This window comes from Alligator sinensis, unplaced genomic scaffold (assembly GCF_000455745.1).
Source record: "Alligator sinensis unplaced genomic scaffold, ASM45574v1 scaffold455_1, whole genome shotgun sequence".
NCBI classification, from domain to species: Eukaryota; Metazoa; Chordata; order Crocodylia; family Alligatoridae; genus Alligator; species Alligator sinensis.
This window is the reverse complement of record NW_005842142.1, coordinates 510,092-533,105: the sequence shown is the minus strand read 5'-3', so window position 1 is coordinate 533,105 and position 23,014 is coordinate 510,092. Positions and strand designations below refer to the sequence as shown.

Here is a 23,014-nt window from a genome sequence, read left to right as displayed (position 1 = left end):
CCCCCCCCAGACTTACTGGCCAGATGTTGCTCTCCAAGCTGCTGGGCTGCGTTCCTGGCCCAGGGCATGCTGCGGCTGTGTGTGTGCACGTGAAATTTATCAGTGACATTATCACCTACGCCAGCCAAAAAAACCCCAGTGCTGATAATGTCAATTTTCCTTTATTGGTGCCAATCCGATATGCACTGATATATCGGTGTACCTCTACCTGGAGCCTGTTATCATGAGAGCTGAGTTTTCTCTTATTGGTGTGAGTAAAGCATTTATTTTACTTGTTGTTTGAATAATACTATGATTAACATTGGAAATAGTCTCTGTTGTGGTGCACTGCTGTGCTTCCCTCCTTCGGAGTTGTGGCAAGTCAATTGGAGACATTTAAGCTCTGTTGGTGACTAGTTTTTGGTGAGAATTATATTCATAGAGTCACTGAATAAATAGGTCATTGCAAAGCTGGCATCACTTCCTGTTTTATAAAGGTGACTCCACAGGAGGTTACTTACTGAAGTGGAGTTATTCTTTGCAGTCAGATGTTAGATTGAACAATATTTTTTTGCTAGGGGCTTATGTAAAGCCATTTCAAAATCAGATATGCTACTCTAATGATCACTAATTGCAGGAGAGTGGAAGATGGAAGGATACTCCAGCATGGATTCACCAAGAGCAAGTCATACCTGACCAACCTGGTTGCTTTCTGTGATGAGATAACTGGCTCTATGGATGTGGGTAGACCAGTGGATGTGGCATACCGTGATTTTAGCAAGGCTTTTGATGCAGTCTCCCACAGTATTCTTGCAGGCAGGCTAAGGAAGTGTATGGGTTGGATGAATGGACTGTAAGATGAACAGAATACTGGCTGAAACATCGGGCTCAGAGGGTAGTAATCAGTGGCTCAAAGTCTATTTGGCAGCCTGTATCAAGTGGAGTGCCCCAGGGGTCCATCCTCGGGTTGGTTTTGTTCAGGTTTGCATGGACAACCTGGAAGATGGGATGGAGTGTACCCTCAGCAAGTTTGCAGGTGACACCAAGCTGTGGGGAGTAGTAAATATGCTGTAGGGTAGGGCTAGACAAATTGGAGCATTGGGCTAAAAGAAATCTCATGAGGTTCAACAAGGACAAGTGTAAAGTCCTGCACTTAGGATGGAACAATCCCAAGCACTAGTACATGGGGTTGACTGGGTAAGCAGCAGCTCTGTAGAAAAGGACCTGGGGGTTACAGTGGACAATAAGCTGAATATGAGCCAGCGGTGTGCCCTTGCTGCCAAGATGGCTAATGGCATGCTGAGCTGATTAGTAGGAGTGCTGTCAGCAGGTCAAGGGAAGTGACTGTTCCACTCTATTCAGCACTGGTGAGGCTATATCTGGAGTACTGTGTTCAGTTTTGGGTCCCCCACTACAGAAAGGATGTGGACAAATTGGAGAGTCCAATGGAGGGCAATGAAAATGGTGAGGGGGCTGCAGCACATGACATGAGAATAGGCTGAGGGACCTGGGCTTATTTAGTCTAGAGAAGAGAGACTGAGAGGGGATTTAATAGCAGCCTTGTACTACCTGAGGCGGGGTTTGAAAGAGGATGTAGCTAAACTGTTCTCAGTGGTGGCAGATCACAGAACAAGGAGCAATGGTCTGAAGTTGCAGCAAGGGAGATTTAGGTTGGATATTAGGAAAAACTTTCTCACTAGGAGGGTAGTAAAACGCAGGAATAGGTTATCTAGAGAGGTGATGGATTTTCCATCCTTGGAGGTTTTTAAGGTCCAGGTAGACAAAGCTTTGGCTGGGATGATGTAGTTGGGGCTGGTCCTGCTTTGAGCAAGGGATTGGACTAGATGAGGTCCCATTCAGCCCTAATTTTCCATGATTCTATGATTGGGGGATTAATTCTGATAAGGACTAGGTTGCTATAATGGATAATAAAGTAATATCCGTGCTTAAGCTCCTTCATATAGTCTCAGCAGTCATATCACAGAAAGTAACTGGTGGCTCTTTCTGTGTTCAGAGGGAGGCAGAGTGCAGCCTGGGAGATCTTCAAACTAACTAGCTGTCCCTCTGATTTAAAAAAAAAAAAATATTAAGAAAATTCCCATGCCCTAGAAGGGCAAAAACAAACCACAGGCTTGTCAAGCAGCACCTGTAGAAAACCATTCTTCCATCTTCTAACTGCATTGACAGAAATGATCTCTTAGCTCCCCTTCTGGTCGGTCTTGATGTTGCCCAAATGAAATTCTTAGAATCTTCTTTTGCAGTGACAATTTCTGCAGTGAGGTTTGAGTTCAGCTAAACTCATGCATTGCTCTGAGTTGCTGGATTCCACCAGCTTAATACAGGGTCTCTAGAAGTTTATTCAGACTAGGCAGACTGGCTTGGCCATTGAGGCTTTGAGAATGCTACCATAAGATTTTACATTTTTTCTTGATTGCTTCGCTCTGGTGTGTTTCCTTTTTCAAATTGTAACATCCATACTTCACTTTCTCTGACTACTTTGCTTTGATACTGGCAGTCATGCAGTTTTTGAAATCTTGACTTCTGTAACTCTTCTTTCCTTGTTCTCATTCTACCTTTTTAATAGTTTTGTCAGCACCTTTCATTCTCCTGCAGTCCCGCACTGTTGTTCTTATGCCTGACTTTTCTTCCTGTACACTGTTTCTGTGTGATTTTTAAGTATGCTGCTGACACTAAACCTACTTTTTTACTTCTGACAGATCGGTTTGTTTCTTTTATTACTAAAATAGGACCACATAAACTGTTTCATGGTGATGAATTGCACAGTAGTATAAATTAACCTTCCTGCATTGTTTGAAAAAAGTGATCCATATGGTTCCCTCATGCATGGCATAACCTTAAACATTACTCTAATAATGGTAATGATAATGGTAATGGTCCAGGGTTAGAAGCACACTCTTTTAGCTTCAGTTCTCTGGTATCACCTTGTCTAAATTCTTCAAGGTAACTGTTAAGCTTGCCCTATAGGTAACAAGCCTTTAGTAGTGAAGAAGGGAGAACTTTAACTTAAGCTCATGTCTGACACATTTTGCTATTATGTTACCAGCCCTGCAGATGTTTCCTTCCTTTCTAGTTTAAGGAGGATGTAGCTGTTAAATAATAGAGGCCTCTCCTAATGAGGCTATAATAAAACAAGGAAGTTCTTAATTTCTTTTTGTTTTTGTTTTTTTTCCTAACTAAATAAGGTTACGTGGAATTTACTATATTTAATACTATGAGGTGTGTCTGTCACTAGCATGTTAATTGCAAGATAGAAAGAAAAACAAATTGCAAAAGATACTTTGCTCCTCTGGAAAGCTCAGTTTTCCCACCGCTTTATCCTGTTTTCCTGAGTACTGTCCCTTGAAATATTCTGTGGTGTTATAAAAAGGGTAAGAGGTCATTTGAATAAGTTGCACTAGTTTAACTAAAGATGTTTAGATATGGTAAACTATATATCAATATATATTTCATGAGTTTGAGTATAGTGATAACAGTGAAGGAAAGAAGAATTTGCTAAATACATTTTTGTAAAGAGACACTAACTAGTGTGTTGCCTGTCTTATTTTGCTGGAGCTCTTCTGAAGCTAGACTGAAAAATTAGAAAAGTGTGCTGCGTTGGGTTCACTCCCTTAAAACTATTAAGGATAGAAGCTTTTATAAACTCAGGTTTTAAATTCTGCAAAAATTGATCTCTTAGGCCTGTATTCTCACAGGAAACTTAGTAACAAGCTGTTTTTTAAACCTCTATCCTGTATCTTTCCTTCTGAGCATCGTTGAAGGAACCTGAAATAAAGCATGTTAGTTACTTTCATCTTCCTGCATTGTTTCTTGTCATTCCTTTTTATATACTGCAGTTAGTGAGAGAGAGAGAAATTATTTTTCAGGAATTCAAACAAACACACAAATCCGACCTCTGCTTTTAGCCTAAGATATCCTGCTAATAAGGTTAGCTTTTGAGTTACTTGTGTGGGAATGATGCAAATAGGATTATGTGATGTTAATGTGGGAACAACCATGGACAGGCAGGTGTTTAACCCTGGGAATATGCTTAAATGAATTAGAGAAGTCCAAACATCTGAGTGGAGTCAGGACTGAAAAGCAGGAACAAACACAAACTGCTGATAAAAGTGCTTCCTCTCTTTAAGTGCATCTGAATCCCAAGTGGTTATTTAAAAGTTTATATTTTCACCTTGACACAAATTTCCTAGTAATACTAAATAAAAATAATTTAAGTGTGTTTAGGAAGACATCCAGAAATAGCTGTGCATGTAGGCTGTGAAGTTAATCTGGGTTTTACTTGCATGTCGTCTCAAACCTGGTTCTTGACCATACATGTGATCCTCACACAAGTTTCAGCTTAGACTATCCAGCTTATTAGAGCTGGTTAAAACCTGTGCGCTGCTATTTCTCAGGTCTGGTACCCCACCCACATCAGTTAGGGTGATGACTGCTTGAATGCAATACCCCCACACCCCTTTTCTGCTTGAATGCAATACCCCTTTTCTGATAGTGCGGCAGAAGTCGCAGCTGGGGACTTTAAGCCCTTGAAGAATGTAAGAATTCCTACCCTACCCCCAACTCTGTGCTCAGAGGCATGTCCCCTCTCCTCCTTTTCCCTCCCATTTCTCCCTCCCCTGCCCAATACTGCTGCTGTCCTCACCCTTCCAGGGGTGAGGGGATCTCCAGAGCTGTGCAGTGATAGTGGCAGCAGACAGGTGGGTTCCACCTTCCTATCTGGTTCATTCAGGTGCTCCTCAGCTAGTGCAGGGAGGGGGATCCCACCTGCCCACCACTGCTGCAGCTGTCCTGGGCTGAGTCCATCCCCTGCACAGCTTGGCTGGAGCAGCTCTTGAGCTCTCCTTACCCCCCACACAGTGGCAGCAGCTGGTGGGGTGTTAGGAAAGGGGAGAGGGGAAGGGACATCTGAGCAGGGTATGGGAGGGGGAATTCTTATTTGCTGCTACTCCCGTGGCACAGTCTGCCCACCCTAGTTGATGGGAAGAAAGAGGTTGGAATCATAGGGTGCACCCATCCTTGCATACCCGCTTAGTAAAATCCTGACCCTACTTCTGGCTGAGTCCTTCAGTATCTTCCCACAATTTTCCCAGAAGGACACAGTAAATCTTTACAACTCTCAGTTTACTAGGATGCTAAAAACCATGAAATTGTGCCTGGAGAAGTCTTAGTAGCAGGCACAGATGAATGCAGTACCATTGAGAGAACATTGTGCAGGAGCTGAAGATAGGAGAACAATCCTTGATTGGCCCCATCCAGTTAGAGTAGTTTACTCTTGTCCAGTTTGAGCCTAAAATCAACAGGGAACCTAAACCTCCTGAATGCTAGAAAGCTGAGGGGTTCAGTGATTGGATACAAACTCACTGAGTGAACGTGGGCTCTGTCTAGGAGAGACGAGAAACAAACTGAGTAACACATACAGACAATGAATGTGCTTTATGCTGCTTTTCCCTGCCAGAGATGGCATCAGCTGGACATAGGCCTACTTGAACAAGCTGGCAGATTGAGGATAAGGTATAAGTAAGCCTTGTGTAGGTCTTTTATGGTTTTTACCCTCTGTTCCACCTGCTTTGTTCCTTTCAGTAGGTAGTGAATAATGTATTGTTCTGTAAATGCTGGGGCATATTTTTTCATCGCATCAAACTTATAGTATCAGATGTTTCCACAGGGGAAAGTGTTATAGGTGCCAAAACCAAGTATGGCTTATTTGGTAACCTGGCTGAGGACTGAGGCAGCTGTAGCCTAGAGAGCCAGTTTAACAGTGATTGGACCTCATGACTTCACCCAGAGTGACGTGCATGATGCAGGCCTGTTTATCAGCGGGTGCACTTAATCATAGGGTTTTAAGATGCAATTTGTCCCAAAGCCCTGCTGTGTATTTCTATTTTTGCATGCTTTCTGATCAGATAGGCCTATTTAATTTCCATCAATAAGTAGGAAAGGAAAAACATTCTTAGTACATTTTAAATTTGTTTCTAAGAGAGTGGTTTCAGTCTCCCTGTGCCTTTGAATCTGAAGAAAGGAGCACTTCAATGGTGCTTTTTATCTTCAAATAAAATTTTAAAATCAGATTTTACAAGTGATGGGTCTTTACCTCTAGTAAAAGGTGTTGGCTGTATAGCTAATTGGGTTTTCCCTGTCCATCAAAGTATGTTTCCTGTTCTGTAGTGCTAACTAAAAGGATCAGGTAGTGCAGGTAGCATGGGTGTTTGACTTTAAAGGACCTTACCTTAACTTTATGCTGCATTGGATAAGATCAAGTGGGATTTGTTAAAATAACCTTTTGTTTGTTTGTTTGTTTTTTGAAACTGCAGGTGAAAGGGACTTTTGGCAAAGAAAAAATATAAGAGTAAGGAAAGTGAAAGCCCTGAATGGAATCAAGTAGGGTCCTCAAACTAAAAGGTTATGATTATTCTATAGCTTCAGTACAGCAGAATTGCACCTATGCAACTGGAAGGGCAGGGGGGAGAGGACAGGAAATAAATTAAAGAATTAAAAAAATTAGATATAGCAGATAGCTCTTATAGTATAATGTATTTGAAGTCTTTAGATGGCTGTGGAGGTATGTAATTGCACGCAGGTGCCTTCCACTTTAGCTTGCTTACAGACCTGGCCTTGATTTTAAGCAGTAGCTGAAAGATGGCTGCTGAATCTCTCTCTGGAATAGTGATTATCTCAGCCCATTCCAATGGGCAAATTTCCACAACATAGAGCTGTCAACAAGCTGTCACTTTTCTTGGTATTTTCAGCAGAAAGCTGCACATGCCTAGACATTGATAATCTCTTCCTGAGACAGCTTACCCAACAAGGCTTTCTTGTTGAGATGTTGCTGGACAAGTCAGGAGCATTACCACACAGGCTGTTTCACTTTACATAGGTGCTTGGTGTGCCTCTGTTCTTACTCATCCCCATCCCCATCCCTATACCTAAAACTGCCAATGGCTAAAAGCCCCAATTTGCTTCTGTATATTAACTGCCAGCTACAAGTTTTGTGCATTGAGGTGGTTTTTCTGTCTCAGGGAGATCACCTAGGGAGCGTCAGGGTAGCCAACTTCATTGTATGAACAAAAGGGCTTAACTGAATGAAATGGGTGGTTCCCCCGCCAGTCATAACAGCAGGCAGCACCAACGGGAGATGAACACAGTGTGGAATAGTGCCACCCACTGCTGTGGGTATGGCAGAGTCACTGCACCATAGACATCCTGGCATCTTGAAGGTATTAATGTGCTTTGAAAGGAGCCTAACTGTCAGAGTTGATGGAGATGGTATGCCTGACTCACATTCATACTTCTTAAAAATGTTTTTCTCTTGGTGTTGATGGGTATGTAACACAATAGAAAAGTGTAGAGATGGTTAGTGGGGGTACTTTGAAGTTAGGCAGAAGGTAGGGAAGGGTGGCCTTTTAGGTGGGATCAGATAGCTTATGATGAAGTAGATTGTGGCCTGTGAATCCTGATGTGTCTCAACCAGTTGGTGCTAACCCTGTCCTAAAAAGCTATAGAAAAGAGTAGGAAAAATAACTGCATGCTTCTGGGTATTTATTTATACTATTCTTAAGAGAACTAATTCATACAATAGCTTATGCCCTACAGTATTTTACTTCTTATTGCAGGGGCCAAAGTGCAGTTCAGTTTTGTGTGGCTAGTAGGTCACAATCTACTACCGTTTACTCTTTTTGTAGGCTTAGTTTGTAAATTAAAGGTTGATAGCAACTTACATTCCTCCCCTAAGTGTCTGGGAGTCATAAAACTAATTATTATTACAAATAACAGATTCATCCCTAAATATTCTATAATAAAGGATGCATAGATTGTCTTGAAGGCCTGGTGTGGGAGTTAATTAGTGCATTGGACACACATTTTGAACATAGCATCCAGGGGTGGTGTAGTAGTGTGGCTGCACCCTCTTGAATCGGAGTGCACTGTGGGAGCATCTGGGATCTTTTTCAAGCCCCTAATGCAGTTGGAAATCCCCCCTCTGTTCCTCTTGGTGCCCAGAGGCATACCTGCCCCCTCCTTCCACCTCCCGTGCCTGCTGCTCCTGCTTTCCCCGCTGTCCCAGGGGTAGGGGAAGTTCAAAAGCACTCTGCCTGCCCCAGCCAGGCTGCCCTGGGCTCATTTGGGGGCAAGGACAGAGGCAACCACATGGTAGTTGCCCATTCACAGGCTGGTCCCCACTGCTGCCACTCTCTGGTCCTCATCCCGAGCTGAGCCACTCTTCCCCGCACAGCCTGGCTGGTGGGGCAGGCAGAAGCATCTCTGTTGCTCCCTACCTCTCTGGAGGAGGAAGCATCCCTGTTGCCCCTTCCTCCTCTTCTGGGGGAAAGCAGCAGCAGCAAGTGGGGGAGGGAAAACAAAATAAGTGCAAAGAGCTTTTGACCCATGTCCATCATAACTGGCAGGGTTACAGAAAAGTTAGGGAGTATTTAGAACAGCTGGATTAGGTACAAGTCCACAGGGCCTGACACAAGGTGATTGCAGAGCCTCTGGCCATTATCTTTGAAAACTCGTGGCAATTGGGAGAGGTCCCTGATGATTGGAAAAGGGCAGATGTTAGTGCCCATCCTGAAGAAAGGGAAAAAGAAGGTTCCATGGAACTACAGATGGGTCAGCCTCACCTCAGGTCCCTGGAAAAATTGTGGAGCAGGCCCTCAAGGAATCCATTTCAAAACACTTGGAGAAGGTGATTAGGCATAGGTAGCATGGATTCATGAAGGGCAATTCATGTCTGACCAACCTGATTGCCTTCTATGATAAGATGGCTGGCTTTGTGGATGCTGGAAAAGCAGTGGATGTAAAATACTTTGACTTTATCAAGGCTTTTGATACAGTCTCCCACAAGCAAGCTGCAGAAGTATGGGTTGGATGAAAGGACTGTAAGGTGGATGGAAAATTGGCTGGATCATTGGGCTTAAAGGGTAGTCATCAGTGGATTGATGTCCAGTTGGCAGCCAGTATCAAGTAGAGTGTCCCATAGTTCAGTCCCAGGGCCTCTTCTGTTTAATATCTTTGTCAGTGACCTGGAAGATGGAGTGGAGTGTACCTTCAGCAAGTTTCCAGATGACACCAAGCTTGGGTGGAGTAGTAGATACACTGGAGGGTAGGGCCATAATTCAAAGAGACCTAGATGAATTGGAAGATTGGACCAAATGAAATCACATGGGGTCCAAGGAGAAGTGCAAAGTCCTGCACTTAGGACAGAACAATGTCATGCACCAGTACAGGCTGGGGACTAACCAACTAAGCAGCAGCTCTGCAGAAAAGGACCTGGGGGTTATAGTGGACAATAAGCTGAAGATGAGCCAACTGTGCGCCATTGTTGCCACGGAGGCTAATGGCATACCGGGCTGCATTGGTAGGAGTGTTGTCAGCAGGTCAAGGCAAGTGATTATTCTCCTCTATTTAGCACTGGTGAGGCCACATCTGGAATACTGTCTAATTTTGAGACCTCCTAATACAGAAAGGATGTGGACAAATTGAAGAGAGTCCAGCACAGGGCAATAAAAATGGTGAGGGGGATGGGGCACATGACTTCTAAGGAGAGGCTGAGAGAACTGGGCTTATTTAGTTTGGATTAGAGAAGACTGAGGGGAGATTTAAGAGCAGCCTTCAACTACCTGGTGGTTATGAAGAGGATGTAGCTAGACTGTTTTCAGTGATGGCAGATGATAGAACAAGGAGCAATGGTCTCAAGTTGCAGCAAGGGAAGTTTAGGTTAGATATTAGGGAAAACTTTCTCATGAGGATGGTAGTAAAGCACTGGAACAGGCTACCCAGAGGGGTTGTGAAATCTTCATTCTTGCAGGTTTTTAAGACCCAGGTAGAGAGAGCCTTGGCTGGGATGATCTAGTTGAGGATGGTCCTGCTTTGAGCAGAGTACAGGACTAGATGACCTGGAGGTCCCTTCCATCCTTAATTTTCTGTGATTCTATAAAATCACACACAATGGAGTCAAGAGAGAGTGAAAAGGCCAATGTCCAGCGAGTAGCTTCTTACATGCCTGTACATATAACAATCAGTTGCTGCTGCCACCTTCCATACTTTTCCGGTTTGCTGTATCATCAGTGCCTAGAACAGGGGTAGGCAATTATTTCAAGCGGAGGGCTGTTTACCCAGTTTTGGCAAGCTGTCGAGGGCCGCGTGGGTAGCCCTGCCCCTTGACAGATGCCCCGTCCCCATGTCACCATGTTAGAACTAGTGTCCCAATGTCTTGGGACCAAAGTCCTAGGGCCAGTACCGGCGGGGCCCAGAACAGGGCACAGGCTGGCAGGGGTCTGTGGAGCCGGGCTGGGCTGTACCAGCAGGGAGAGGGGGAGCTGGTCCGGCTCCATGGAGGCCCTGCCAGCCAGGACCCTGTACCCCTGCTGCCCTGCTCTGGGCCCTGCTGGCACTGGCCCTGGGAAACCGGTATGGGCCCTGTGCTTCCATGCCTGCTCACTCCCAGTGCCCTCCAGCCCCACAGTACAGGCAGGGGGCAGCGCACAGCCCTGACCCCCCGCTCAGCACCAGCTTGTAACCTGCAGCTGCTGCCAGCCTGGGACCCGTGCTGGCTCCGGGCTTTCCTGTTGGGGCTGCGCCATGGCGGCAGCAGCTGCAGCCCCCCTGCTTACCATACCAGGCAGTGCTGGCTGCTGCTGGCCACCTGGAGCTCCCACGCTGGGCAGACCAGATGTGGTTGTGGCAGCCTACCACAGCATGAGCTCCAGGCAGGCAGCAGCAGCCAACACTGCCCGGTGTGGCAAGCGGGGGGGAAGCCGCAGCTGCTGCCGCCGTGGCGCAGCCCCGATGAGTGAGCCTGGAGCCGGTGTGGGGCCCAGGCTGGTCGCAGGGGTGGGTACAAGTTGATACTGAGTGCAGGGGGGAAAAGCGGCCCTGTGCCTGCCCCGTGGCCGACGCCCTGTCCTGCAGCTGCTTGCAGCCCACATGGAACTGCCTGTGCCTACTCAGGACAGCCCCGCATGGGCTGCAAGTGGCTGCAGCAGGGAGCACTGGCCACGGGACAGGTGAGGGGCTGCCTTTTCCCTGCTCTCAGCACCAGCTCCTTCCCTCTCTCCCCCCGCCCCTCCCCTTACCTGATGTTCCGGCACCAAAGCAGCTAAGTGGTCACAGGCCAGAAGTCCCTACTGGGGCTTGCAACGAGGCTGGGTGGGCCCTGCAGTTGCAGGAGCCCACCGTGGATTCCCCTGGGTCCTACTGCCCAGGTTCCTGTTATTTTTGACAGGAACCAAGGACATATACATTTTAATTTTCAAAATCGTTTTAGGGGCCCTGCGGGCTAGATAGAATGACCTCATGGGCCGGATCCAGCCCACGGGCCGTATTTTGCCCACCCCTGGCCTAGAGCTTTAGCATGATTCATATTACAAAATAGCTTTAGCAGAGCTTTTCAAAACTTATTTCTAATAAAAAAAAAAATGATTCATTACATGACACACTGTGTGTGTGTGTGTGTGTGTGTGTGTGTGTGTGTGTATAAAAATAGAATGTTGTATTCCAATATAATGCAACTAAGGCTTCCTTAGAGACAGAGAGAAAAGTCACCATTAGAACACAACACATTGTGTAGTCATAGTTTCTACATGACTGTCATTTTTGTTCACGTGTAAAAATGTGCAGGAACTCTGCCCTCAGTAAGTCTTCCTTGCCTATATAAATCAATGTCATCACTTGCTTCTGTTTTTTCCCCTTCATTCTACCTCATGCAGTAGTGTTCTTCCATTCCAGAAGGTGTTTTTTTTAAAGTGAGAAATTTTGGCGGAGGGGTATGTGTGGCTGCATGATTTGAGTGGTTATCACATGGAGACAGATTCAATTTCCTTTTTGTTCACATGGGCAGCTGAAAAAAGTGTGCTGTCATAGCTGTTTCCTAAGTGATGTGAAATGAGTTGTGTTTTGTGATTAATAATATGGCTATCAATGTGGACATGACATTTTTATACCAGTGTAATCACGCTTTACACCAGAGTAAACAAGAATGCAACATAAATCTCCACACCTGCATAACTTTCTTGAATTTGGTTGAGAATTACCCCTTCTTTTTCCCCAAGGCAGAACTACTGAGGTGAGCATTATATGGCCACAGCTCTCACAGGGTAGCTTTTTCCTCTAAGGAAACTAGGTGGCCATACACTACTGTGATAGAAGCCCTTGAGAGTAGCTGCTCCAGGATACATGCATGTCTGCCTGCTTTAGATCCTATATGCATCAGTGTACAGATTTGATATAAATTACACTAGATGAGCAAATGTGTGTTTAGGTTATAAAAATGAGTTTCCTTACTTGCTTGATAACATCTTTTCTTCCTGTTTGTCTCCTGGGCTACTTTCTATACCACAGTAAGAGAAAGTTTTCTATATTCCCCTTCTGAAAACTCCATCATTCTGGTCCAAAATTAGACTTGTTTCTTGTGACATTGCCAGCAACGCTGGCCTTGACATCGCTTGTCTGCTTTTCGAACAAGTATTTACACACATTTTTCTTAACTTTCTTTATGCTTAAAAAGAATTGCTTGTTAACATTTATAGAGCATCCTTTTAGACTTTCTTAAAACTCTCTTTGTAAGCTTCCTTTCCTTATAATGTTTCTTGGTACTATTTTAAATAGAAATTATATGACTGTCAGTGACTACTCTGTGAACCCAAGTTTTTTTATGGTATTACACCTTTTGAGCTTGATCTAATTCTGTCTGACTTCAGTGGGCATTGGATTAGGCATGCAGTGTGCAGAACTTTCACATTTAATTCTCTGCAATAGATTTTGCCTCAAATGTAGTTTGATGTAAATACTACTATTATGCCTTCTAGAATCTAGTGAACCCTAATCTCTCATGCTCATAGTTTAAAAAGAGAAAGAACAGAGAGCAGTGAGGAGTTATATAGCTCAATTTATATTTAAAGTAAAGTTGAGTATTTGGCTAAAGAAGCTGTGGCTCTATGACGATAAACATCTGACTGATTACATCTTGGAGGTCATTAGATCCTTCTGGTGGGGTGTTTGTAAAGGTTTTCTCACTTTTTTTAATAACTTGTTCTCCCTTTTTGGCTTTGAGGTAAAGTAGAATAAAATGGCATTACCTTGAAATAGCAAGTGGGTGCCACAATAGGTAAGAAGTTATAGCTTAAGGATGCAGGTGGGCAAGAGGAGTCTTTTTAGTAAAGATGTCATGTAATGATTTCATGTCATGTAATCATTTTAGTAATGATTTGATATCATCTATATAGAATCCGTATAATGTTGGAGTGATGCTGTAGCTGTGATGGTCAAGGAAATGAGAGGCAAAGATTTTTGTGGGTAATATCCTTTATTCGCCTAACTGTATGGTTGGGATAGACTTACACAAGCTTTTGAATGCAGTGCGCATGCTTCTTCAGGACCATGCAGGTTTTCTTGAGGGACCTGAAGAAGAATGCATTACTTTCAAAAGCTTGTCTACATTTATCCTGACCATGCAGTTGGCACAGGAAAAGATATCACCCACAAAAATCCTTGCCTCTTGCATAAAATCTATATATGTATTTGTTTTTCTTAAAGACATGTTTGTGCATTGGAGGACAAGATGTAGTGTAACGGAGATACAATTTTTGAATTTTCTTCTTGTGTAATTTTGGACAGAGTTGACAGACTTAAACATTCAGAAAAGAATACTGTAAGAATGAAATAAAAAGCATATACATTGTAAGTTGGTATTGGCTTGATTAGCAAAAGATTAATTCTTTAGATTAGGTAGCCTAACATAGGACATGCCTGTTTTATTGTTTAATTGCTTTAAATGTTTTATATGCATAAATGGAACTTTTGAATTTGCTTTTGTCTACCTTGTACAAATTATTTTTATAGTGAAACATATAGCTTATGATCCATTTATGAGCGGAACTTGATTGTGCATTTATCAGACTTGTAGAAAGAAGGTGAATACACCTGTCTCATCATGGCCACTTGCCCCATTCTGGTGCCTTTCTTCTCCCGCTTAACTCCCTCTTGCTTGCCTCCCCCTTTGCTACCCTCCCCTTCACAGGTAGAATGTGTCTTGGTATGCTGGGAAAACATACAGCGTATGAGAATAATATATGGAACTGCTTTGAATTAAATAACATTAGTGATACAAGATTTTTGTTACATTAGCTTCAATATTTTATAGAGATGAAGGATTGTCTTGTTTTAAATATAGAAAAATAAAAGGGGGGCGGGGGAATACCTATGTTACATGTTCTATTCAACATCTTTTTTCCTAATCTCTTTCAGGCATCAAAACATAAAGATGATAAAGAGCAGAGTGAAGCTGTATCACCATCAGAGGAAGAAGAAGCATTCTTTTGGCCTGGTCTTAAAACTGTTGTGTTAAGGAGGACACCTCAGGGCTTCGGCTTCACCTTAAGACACTTCATTGTTTATCCTCCAGACTCTTCTATTAAGGATTCTCTCAGAGTAAGTGAAATAAATAATGAAGGCCAGTTTGAAAAGTAAATGAAGGGTTTTTTTGCTGTGTATGTCTTCTACTGATATGGTATAACTATGCATGTACTAACAATCATAGCCTTGCTTGCTCTGTTAAGTATTAACTCTTGGAATTGTCTTCACTCTCAGAAAATGCATCTTTCCCCTGTTGAGCTCCTCCTTTGATTGAAATAGTGACCCAGAATCTTCAACTACTTTAAATTCCTTTCTCTAAAAATACTAAATATTTTTATCAGAAGACGACTAAGGCACTATTTTGACATGATTTGACATAAACTGAAAAGATATGAGAAGATATTTTTATTGCTATGAGTAAGTGCAGTGGTACTCTGTTACAGAAGAACTTGAAAATATTACTATCAAATGTTAATCTAATGAAAAGAGGCCAAAGGCATGGCTAATATGGGGTGAGGTGCCCATGCGTAAAGATTGGGTTTGGTTCTGTATTGAGTGAATGAGAAAAATAAACTTGTCTTTGGCATCATGGGCATCCAGAAATTGCCAGATTTATTAACTACAATTCAGCACATTAGTTCTCTTTATTTTGCTTATTAAATTACAACATTAATAGTTTAACAGTTAATGATAATAGTTGCTAAAGCAGTAGGTCTTTCAAATTTATGCTCCTGTTCATCATTCTTGTATAAATAGTTGCACCCAGAGACCCTGATGAGAATCAGGGGTTACATTTTACTAAATACTATACAAATACAGGTAAGGTATGGTCCATATCCTAAACAAATTATAATATTGAAAGGGAAGTGACATATACAAAAGAGCAGGAGAGGGATAGATAAAATACATAAACATTTTTTATATGTTTGTGTCAAAGTGTATTATGAATATTGATGATTCTCCGTTGGTTCCTAACCAAGCTTCTGTGAATTGATTGTCTTATAGACATCACGATACAGGTTGGTTTAGAGAAGTGTTCAAGAATGTAGTAGCCTGTTTCATTAATTCAGGAAGGGTATTTCCTGTTTAATGGGCAGTGTGAAGAGAGGCAAGTCTGACATCACTGAGAGTACAAAGGTCCTGGGAAGAGACAAAGTATGTGACTATCTATTAGTTAGCCACTTAAACTTATATTTGTAAGTTAAAATCTTCTGCATACTAAATTAATATGACAGGCACTTGTTTGTATTTTGTGAATTATGCATTCTGTCGGAAACTCTTCATACTGAAGTTTGCAACATGAGGTGAATGTGAAAAACGAAACAAAATAAAACAATCCCCCTCTTTTCCCCCAAGAAACTTACTCCAGATTTGGAAGCATTTGAATTGTAAAACACTCCATTTTTAAAGGACTGAAATCATTGTCTTGGTATCGTACAAAATTTGTTAGCATTCAGTGTTTTGCAGCTGTTTTATGACTGTTTGTACTAGATGACAGCCTTGCAATACTTTACAAAGTGATACCAGTTCTACAATTAGTAATTTTTCAATCTTGAGTTTACTGTAGCATATAATAATCTGGTCCCTTTCATAGTGGTGACCCATACTTTTATAACCTCAGAGAACGAGAGTCCAAATATTTTTGTCGGATGGACATTTTTTTTCATTCAGTGAACTTGGTGGAAACTAGAATGATACAGATGTTTGTCATTATGTCATTTTGTGCTTCAGTTCTTTGGATAATCAGTTCAAAACAAATTAAATTGTTGCAGGAAGTGGGTACTATATTAATGGCTTGTAGCACTGATTTATAGGATCAAAGGAAAGGAGGGCTGGAAGGGACCTCACAAGGTCATCTGGTCCAGGCCCTGCTCAAGGCAGGAGCATTCCTGACTAAACCACCCCAGCCAAGTGTCTAACTCGCTCTTGAAAATTTCCAAGAATGAAGATTCCAGTTTCTCTAGATAGTCTGTTCCAGTGCTTCACCACTCTCACAGTCAGATTGTTCCTCCTAATCTCTGACCTAAATTTCCCGTGCTGAATATTGAGACCATTGCTCCTAGTTCTGTCCCCTGTAGCAACAGAGAAAAGCCCATTTCCATCCTCTCTGTAATTGCCCTGCAAGCATTTGAAGACTATTATGAAATCCCTCCTCAGTCTTCTAGTCTCCACATTAAAATAACCCTAATTCTTTCAGCCTTTCCTCATAAATCTTGTCTCCCAGGCACCTAATCATTTTTGTTGTTCTGCTTTGGACTCTTTTTCTAATCTGTTCATATCTTTCTTGAAGTGCAGGGCCCAAAACTGAATACAGTACTTTAGGTGAAGCCTCACCAATACCAAATAGCGAGGAAGAACCACTTTCCTTGATTTGTAAATGATACTTGTGTTAATACAACCTATCATATTGTTGTTTTTTTTGTAACAAGAACACAGTTTATTCAGTTTATGGTCTGCTGTAATCCCCAGGTCCTTCTTTATAACCTAGACCAGTGTTTTTCAACCAGTGGAACGTGTCACACTGGTGGGACTCGAAGGTCATGTAGGTGGGACTTCAGCTCAGTGCCTGATTGGAAAAAAATCAGTTGTTTGAAGTTCAAATAGATGGATCAACAGATATCTCGAACAGTGCAATTTTGTGGGGTTTTGTTTTTATCACGGTGGCACCAGGGTTTTTGTGACACAATGGTTGGTGAGACGTAAGGTGCAAAAGGTTGAGAGCCACTGACCTAGTCAGTCCTCCATTTTTTTTTGCGCTTTCAGGTATTCTATCCAAAGTGCACTTGTTCTTGTTAAATCAATCTGTTTGATTGTAAACCATTTCTCCAGTTTATCCAGGTCATTCTGGATCCTAGCCCTACATTCCAGAGTATCTGCTACTTCATGTTGTTTTCAAATTTTCTAAGTGTGTACTTGGTGCCATCACCCAAATCATTATTTACAATATTAAAATGATACTGGACCCAGGACAAACCCCTGGGGAACCCCACTTGTTGCTTCCTCACAACTAGACATTGAACCATTTATGACTACTCATTGCTCACAATGATCCAACCAGTTTTTATCCACATAGTACTTTCCTCCAGGCTGCATTTCCTTAGCTTATTAATAGCAAATGTCATGGAAGAGAATGTCAAAAGCCATGCTAAAGTCCAGGTATATCGCATCCACTGCTTCCTCTCCCCACAATCCATTGAGCGCATCACCTTATCCTAGAAGGAAGTCAGGTTGGTTAGGCAAGACTTGCTCTTTGTGAATCTCTGCTGGGTTTTCTTGATCACCTTGTTCTCTAGGTGCTTCACAATTGATTCCTTGAGGACCTACTCCTTGATCTTTCCAAGTGTTGAGGTCAAGCTGACTGGTCTCTTATTTCTCCAGATTCTTCTTCTTCCATTTCTTAAAGATGGGCATTATATTTACTCTTTTCCAGTCATTCGGGATCTAACCCAACCTCCACAAGTCTTCAAGTGGGTAGCTTGTGGCTGTGAAATTATCTGTGAAATTATCTTTAGTATCCGAGGGTGCATCCCATCTGACCCTGCCTCTTGAAAACTTCTCTAAGCAATCCCCAACCTGTTTTACTATTCTGGGCTGTCTGTCTTCTTACCTGTTGTCACAAACCCATGCCCCAAATCTGTGAGGGCTCCCCAGAGTCCTGTAATTCTCTCCGCTGTGCTGCCACTACAAGGAACAGACTGAGGTTGTTCTGGAATAGCTCCCTATCCCAGCAAACCTCCGTTCCCCAGCCCTTTATCTGCACTGGGAGAATCTCTACAGGCCTGATGTCACTTGGGGGTATAGAAGAAATTATAAGTCCTCTTCTCCTTAGAGAGAATCAGCCTGGAACATCAGTTGCCCAGAAGTCAACCCTTCCACTGACAGTTAGTAAGAGACAAAAAACAAAAGGTTTTATTATAAAAATAGAACAAGCATAAAGAACCACTAACAATATGTTGGCTAGAGCCAGAGATAAAAAGAGTAAACAAACCAAAGAAAATACCAAAAAATGGATGTGTTCTTATCCTGCACCCTAAATTCAGTGATGCAGTCCTTAGCCAGTTTTACAGGTCTAAATGTAGGTCCTACTGCTGACCCTCCCAGAATCTCTGTCAGCTTGCTTTTCCCAGGCACCTTGGCTGAAGGACCCCAGCCTCTCCCACATGCCTGAGAAGACTGAAAACAAAGCCATTCTTTTAAAGCAGGCTTGAAGTACGTCATCCAGTTTAGCTGTTAACATATGTCACCCCTTCATTTCTAGGAGCTCTCACACTCTGCGAGTATATAAATATAACCCTGAGGGTTATATTATCAGACTAGAAACTTGGATCCTTTTTTAGAGGTGTAGATTTGCTAATCCAAGTCCACCTCTCCTGTATGATACTTTGATTAGCTAGATGATGATCTTTTGGCTCTTCTTTTAGAATGTAAATTTATCATTGTCTAGCCAGATCTAGGCTTCCCATCCCTCTTAGCATGTCCAGGTGGATGGACCAGTAAGCAACTAAAGTCAAATGCTAATTCTCAGCCATTAATTCTTCCAAGGGTGAACAGTTTCAGGCTACTCAAGTTAATCATTTCCTTACTGACACAACCTTGGAATATAAAGATATAGTATATAAATGTAATTTTGATGTACTATACAGTTAAGGGAACAATAAAATTGGGCACAGCTTTACAGTAGCTACAATTAGAGACTAAACACCACAAGAGTAAACCAAAGTTAGGAGAATATCCAAGTGAGCCTGATTTTAGACACCTTTTTTTTTAATCCTACCTGTATAATTTTCTTCGATTTGTAAATTTACATTTTAAATGCATGTTTCTTTTTCAGGATGAAGAGAATGGAAACAAAGGAGGTATGTTTTATGTTATTCATCTATTCTAACATTTTTCTTTCATCGCTGTCTCCAACAGTGTAGTAGCTGCATGTTATGTGCTCAGAAATAAAAAGTATGTGACTGAAAATTCAAGATCTCTTACAACATCAGAGCCGAAGAGGTAACATATTCTGTTGCCTCTAACTTGAAAAACAGGTTTGTTCAGGGTTTTTTTGCATGGCCAGTCTATTTACCAAAAAGTATGCTGCATATTCTTAATGGGTTAAATACATGTTGTAGATCGTACATGTACTTAGCAAGAAACCAGCTGCTTTAGCTTTTTAATACTAAGGCACTGCTCTGGACCACATGGATGCAGCCCTTTTGATATTGTGGAAGGTTGTCTTGGTGCAACAGTCCACCAGTACAAATCACATTAAAACCGGGACTCAATTTATGTATGCCAACTATGTGGTGTATTTTGTGAATCAATAAACTTAATGGTTTCTGGTGCAAGTTGTTCTGGGGAAGGCAAGGCTATGTTTGCAGAGGTATTAATATAAATATACGACAAGACATTGGCACAAATGTGACACAAGACAGTTTTAGAAAAACATCTGGCCTATTAATCCAGTTACATTTCCCCTAAAACTTTAATAGCACTAATTTTAACTTGTATCATCAGCTCCAGTACTGTGCTATTCTCATTTTCTGTGCCCTTCAAAAGGAATAGATCTCTGGAGCATATTCTAGGATGTAAGAAAGCAAGATATGTAAATAGAGAGTACCAACCTCTTACTTAATATGAGGGGGGAAAAAAAAAACCTTTCCATTTTTGTCATGCAGCTCTTTTTTTCCCACCAGGAAGGGACTTATTCAGTTGCTGGCCCCAAGGCCAAGAGGCAGTAGCAGCCAGGCTGGGCAGACCCTGCTGCGGTGTGAGTGGTATCTCTGTGCTCGGGCATGCCCCTCTTGGTAGGAAGGGGCTTGCACTGCAGTGGGGTCTGTCTGGCAGCTGCCACTGCTCTTTGCTTGGGACAAGCTCCCTCCCGGCAGGAGGGGGCTTATTCTGCTGTCAGCCCCAAGCAGAGGCCAAGCAGTGGCTGCAGCCCAGCCGGGCAGACCCTGCTGTCATGCCAATGGCTGAATAACGCCCCTTCTTGCTGGGACAGTGCTTGCCTCAAGCACAGAACAGTGGTGGGGGCCGGGCCTGGTCCCACCCAGCAGCTAGAGCGACAAGCGGCAAGTAACTGTGACGCACTGCATCCCGTCATGGCTTCCTGGAGCACAAGTCTCTTCCTGGCAGGGACCGCGCTGTGGGGCCAGCAGAGCTGCAGCGCTGCAGGGGGCTTGCAGAGCTCTGGCCTGCTAGGGACCCTGGCGCTGCCATGCGCAGCTGGCCGCAACTCTGCTGGCCCCACAGCACAGCCTCTTGCCGGGAAGGGGCTCCAGCTGAAGGGGCTCCAGCTCATCGTATGGCAGGGGCTGCTGCCCCCAATAAGGGTCCTGCCCCCTCCCCCTGCAGCAGCATGGAGGAGGCAGGGCCCCTGGGGGTGGAGGGGCGTGGGTTAGGGATGGCGTTATTTTTCCTCCCTCCAGCCTCCAGCTGAGGAGACAGGCTGGGCCTATTCCAGGGAGGGAGCGAGTGCCCCCGTGACAGCAGGTAAACCCGGTTGCCAGTGAAGGTCCAGGGGAAACTAGCTCTCCTTCCTGCCTTCCTCTGCCTCAGGGGTCATGGTAACCTGCTGCTGCAGCAGCGAGGGGGGAGTGCCAGGCAGATGCAGCTCGGGTCTCTGCCGGTGGCACAGGGAGTGGGGAATTAAACCCCTCCCTGGCCAGACCCCTGTTCCTGCCGGTCCCTGCTTGGGCTGGGGAGCAGAGTGGCGGGGCCAGCATGGCTGGGCTGGAGAAGACAGCCCCTCCCAGCCCAGAGAGCATACCGGGATGCTGAGGGTCTCTGCTTTCAGCCACTTTGAAACTGGTTTATGTGCACTGAATGTCTGTTCTATTACGGGCTTAAACCAGTTTCTGAGCACTTTAACTGGTTTATGCATAATGTCTGTCCCTGGCCCAAGTTTTATTGCATCAGTGCTGCTTTCTGAGGGTTGACCTGTTAAAATATACATGTTTTTGAAATTCAGCATACTGTGTGTGTTAAAAATGGTAAGTGCCTTTTATTTCAACTTTGTATTTATATAATAGCAGGGAGCTGTCATCTTATGAGAGGATCTTATTCCAGTAGAGTAAACAGAGAGGCTTTTGATTACCAGAGGTTTTTTTTTTTTCTTTAAGAAAGTTTAAGAAGCTATCTGCTGTTGTTACTATGGTTTTTATTCATAGCTTATTGCCTCAGGAACTACTAAGAAAGTTGTGATTTGAATTGGGAAGGGGGAGGATGGGGGATGGAGACAACTCTTTAGATTTAATAAAGTTATTTCATTATAAAATGATTCCATTCCAGGCATCCTGGACAGAAGCAGAGAAAGAAAAGTTAGACTCCAAGCACCATTTTTCAGAAAACTAAGGTGGTGATTGTTCAATTTTATCCCATAATTATGGGAATATTGAGACCCAGGTTCAGCTTCTATGTCTGTGGGGTTTGAACCCACTTCTCCCACTGTATAGGAGAGTGCTCTAACATCAGACTATAGGATATTATGGAATTGGGGTGCTCACAATCTATTTTGTTGATCAGGGTGGTTAAAAATTAATGATTTTTAAAAATTGGAATTTTTTAATTTAAATCAGATTTTTTTTACTTTAATTGCATTTTTTATTTTTTGTTAAGATGCTTTTAAAAATAAAACTATATAAAGATTGTTTTAATTTAAGATATGTTAACGCATAAAGATATCATCATGGAATAGGGATTATAACTTCTAATTGTATTCTATTTGAAAATATATTCATGTAACCTTTTTAGAAAAGTTTTATAAATAGGTCACAACAAACCATGGTCCATATTTGGGGCCCAATCTTATGGGGTTCCCATAGGCTCCTTTATAGATTAGTAAAGATTAAAGAAAACCACTCTACCCAATGGCACTCAGTGCTCAGTCTAGAAGATCCCATTAAGCATTTCTGTGATGCTCAGTTTCAGTTCTCAAACCATGGATTTGTGTCTCCAGACATAACATCCTTGTTAACAGCAATATATGGAGTTGAGAGATAACAGATACCTGCCCATCCACACTCTTGTCTCTCTGCAAATTTGTGTACACAGTCAAGCCCTTACATTTAATAGATTTCATAGACATTAGGGCTGGAAGGGACCTCGGAAGATCATCGAGTCCAGCCCCCCGCCCGAAGGCAGGAAGTCAGCTGGGGTCATAGGATCCCAGCAAGATAAATATTTTCCAATTTTTTCTTGAAGGTGTTCAATGTAGGTGCTTGAACCACCTCTGAGGGCAGGCTGTTCCAGACCTTGGGGGCTCAGACTGCAAAGAAATTCTTCCGTATGTCCAGCCTGAAACGATCTTCCAGTAGTTTATAACCGTTCGACCTTGTCATCCCTTGGGGCGCTCTGGTGAACAAACATTCCCCCAGATACTGGTGGTCACCCCTGATAAACTTATAGGTGGCCATCAGATCACCCGTGAGCCTACGCTTTTCCAGGCTAAAGAGCCCTATAGCTCTCAGCCTGTCATCATAAGGTCTGTTTTCCTGACCTCTGATCATGCGCGTGGCTCTCCTCTGGACTCTCTCAAGCTTCTCCACATCCTTTTTGAATTGTGGGGCCCAAAACCAGATGCAGTACTTCAGCTGTGGCCTCACCAAGGCCGAGTACAAGGGGAGAATGACATCCCGGGATTTGCTTGAGAAGCGTCTATGGATGCAAGCCAGCGTTTTGGTCG

General features: G+C 43.1%; 1 protein-coding gene across 1 annotated transcript in view; it reads left to right on the top strand.

Annotated features, from left to right (window-relative positions):
- Positions 1-23,014, top strand: part of ARHGAP21 (Rho GTPase activating protein 21) — a 118,127-nt gene that overhangs the window by 6,888 nt on the left and 88,225 nt on the right. The window contains 2 exon segments of the mRNA XM_025206126.1: positions 14,236-14,418; positions 19,175-19,199. Of these exon segments, the coding sequence (XP_025061911.1) occupies positions 14,236-14,418; positions 19,175-19,199 (208 nt within the window).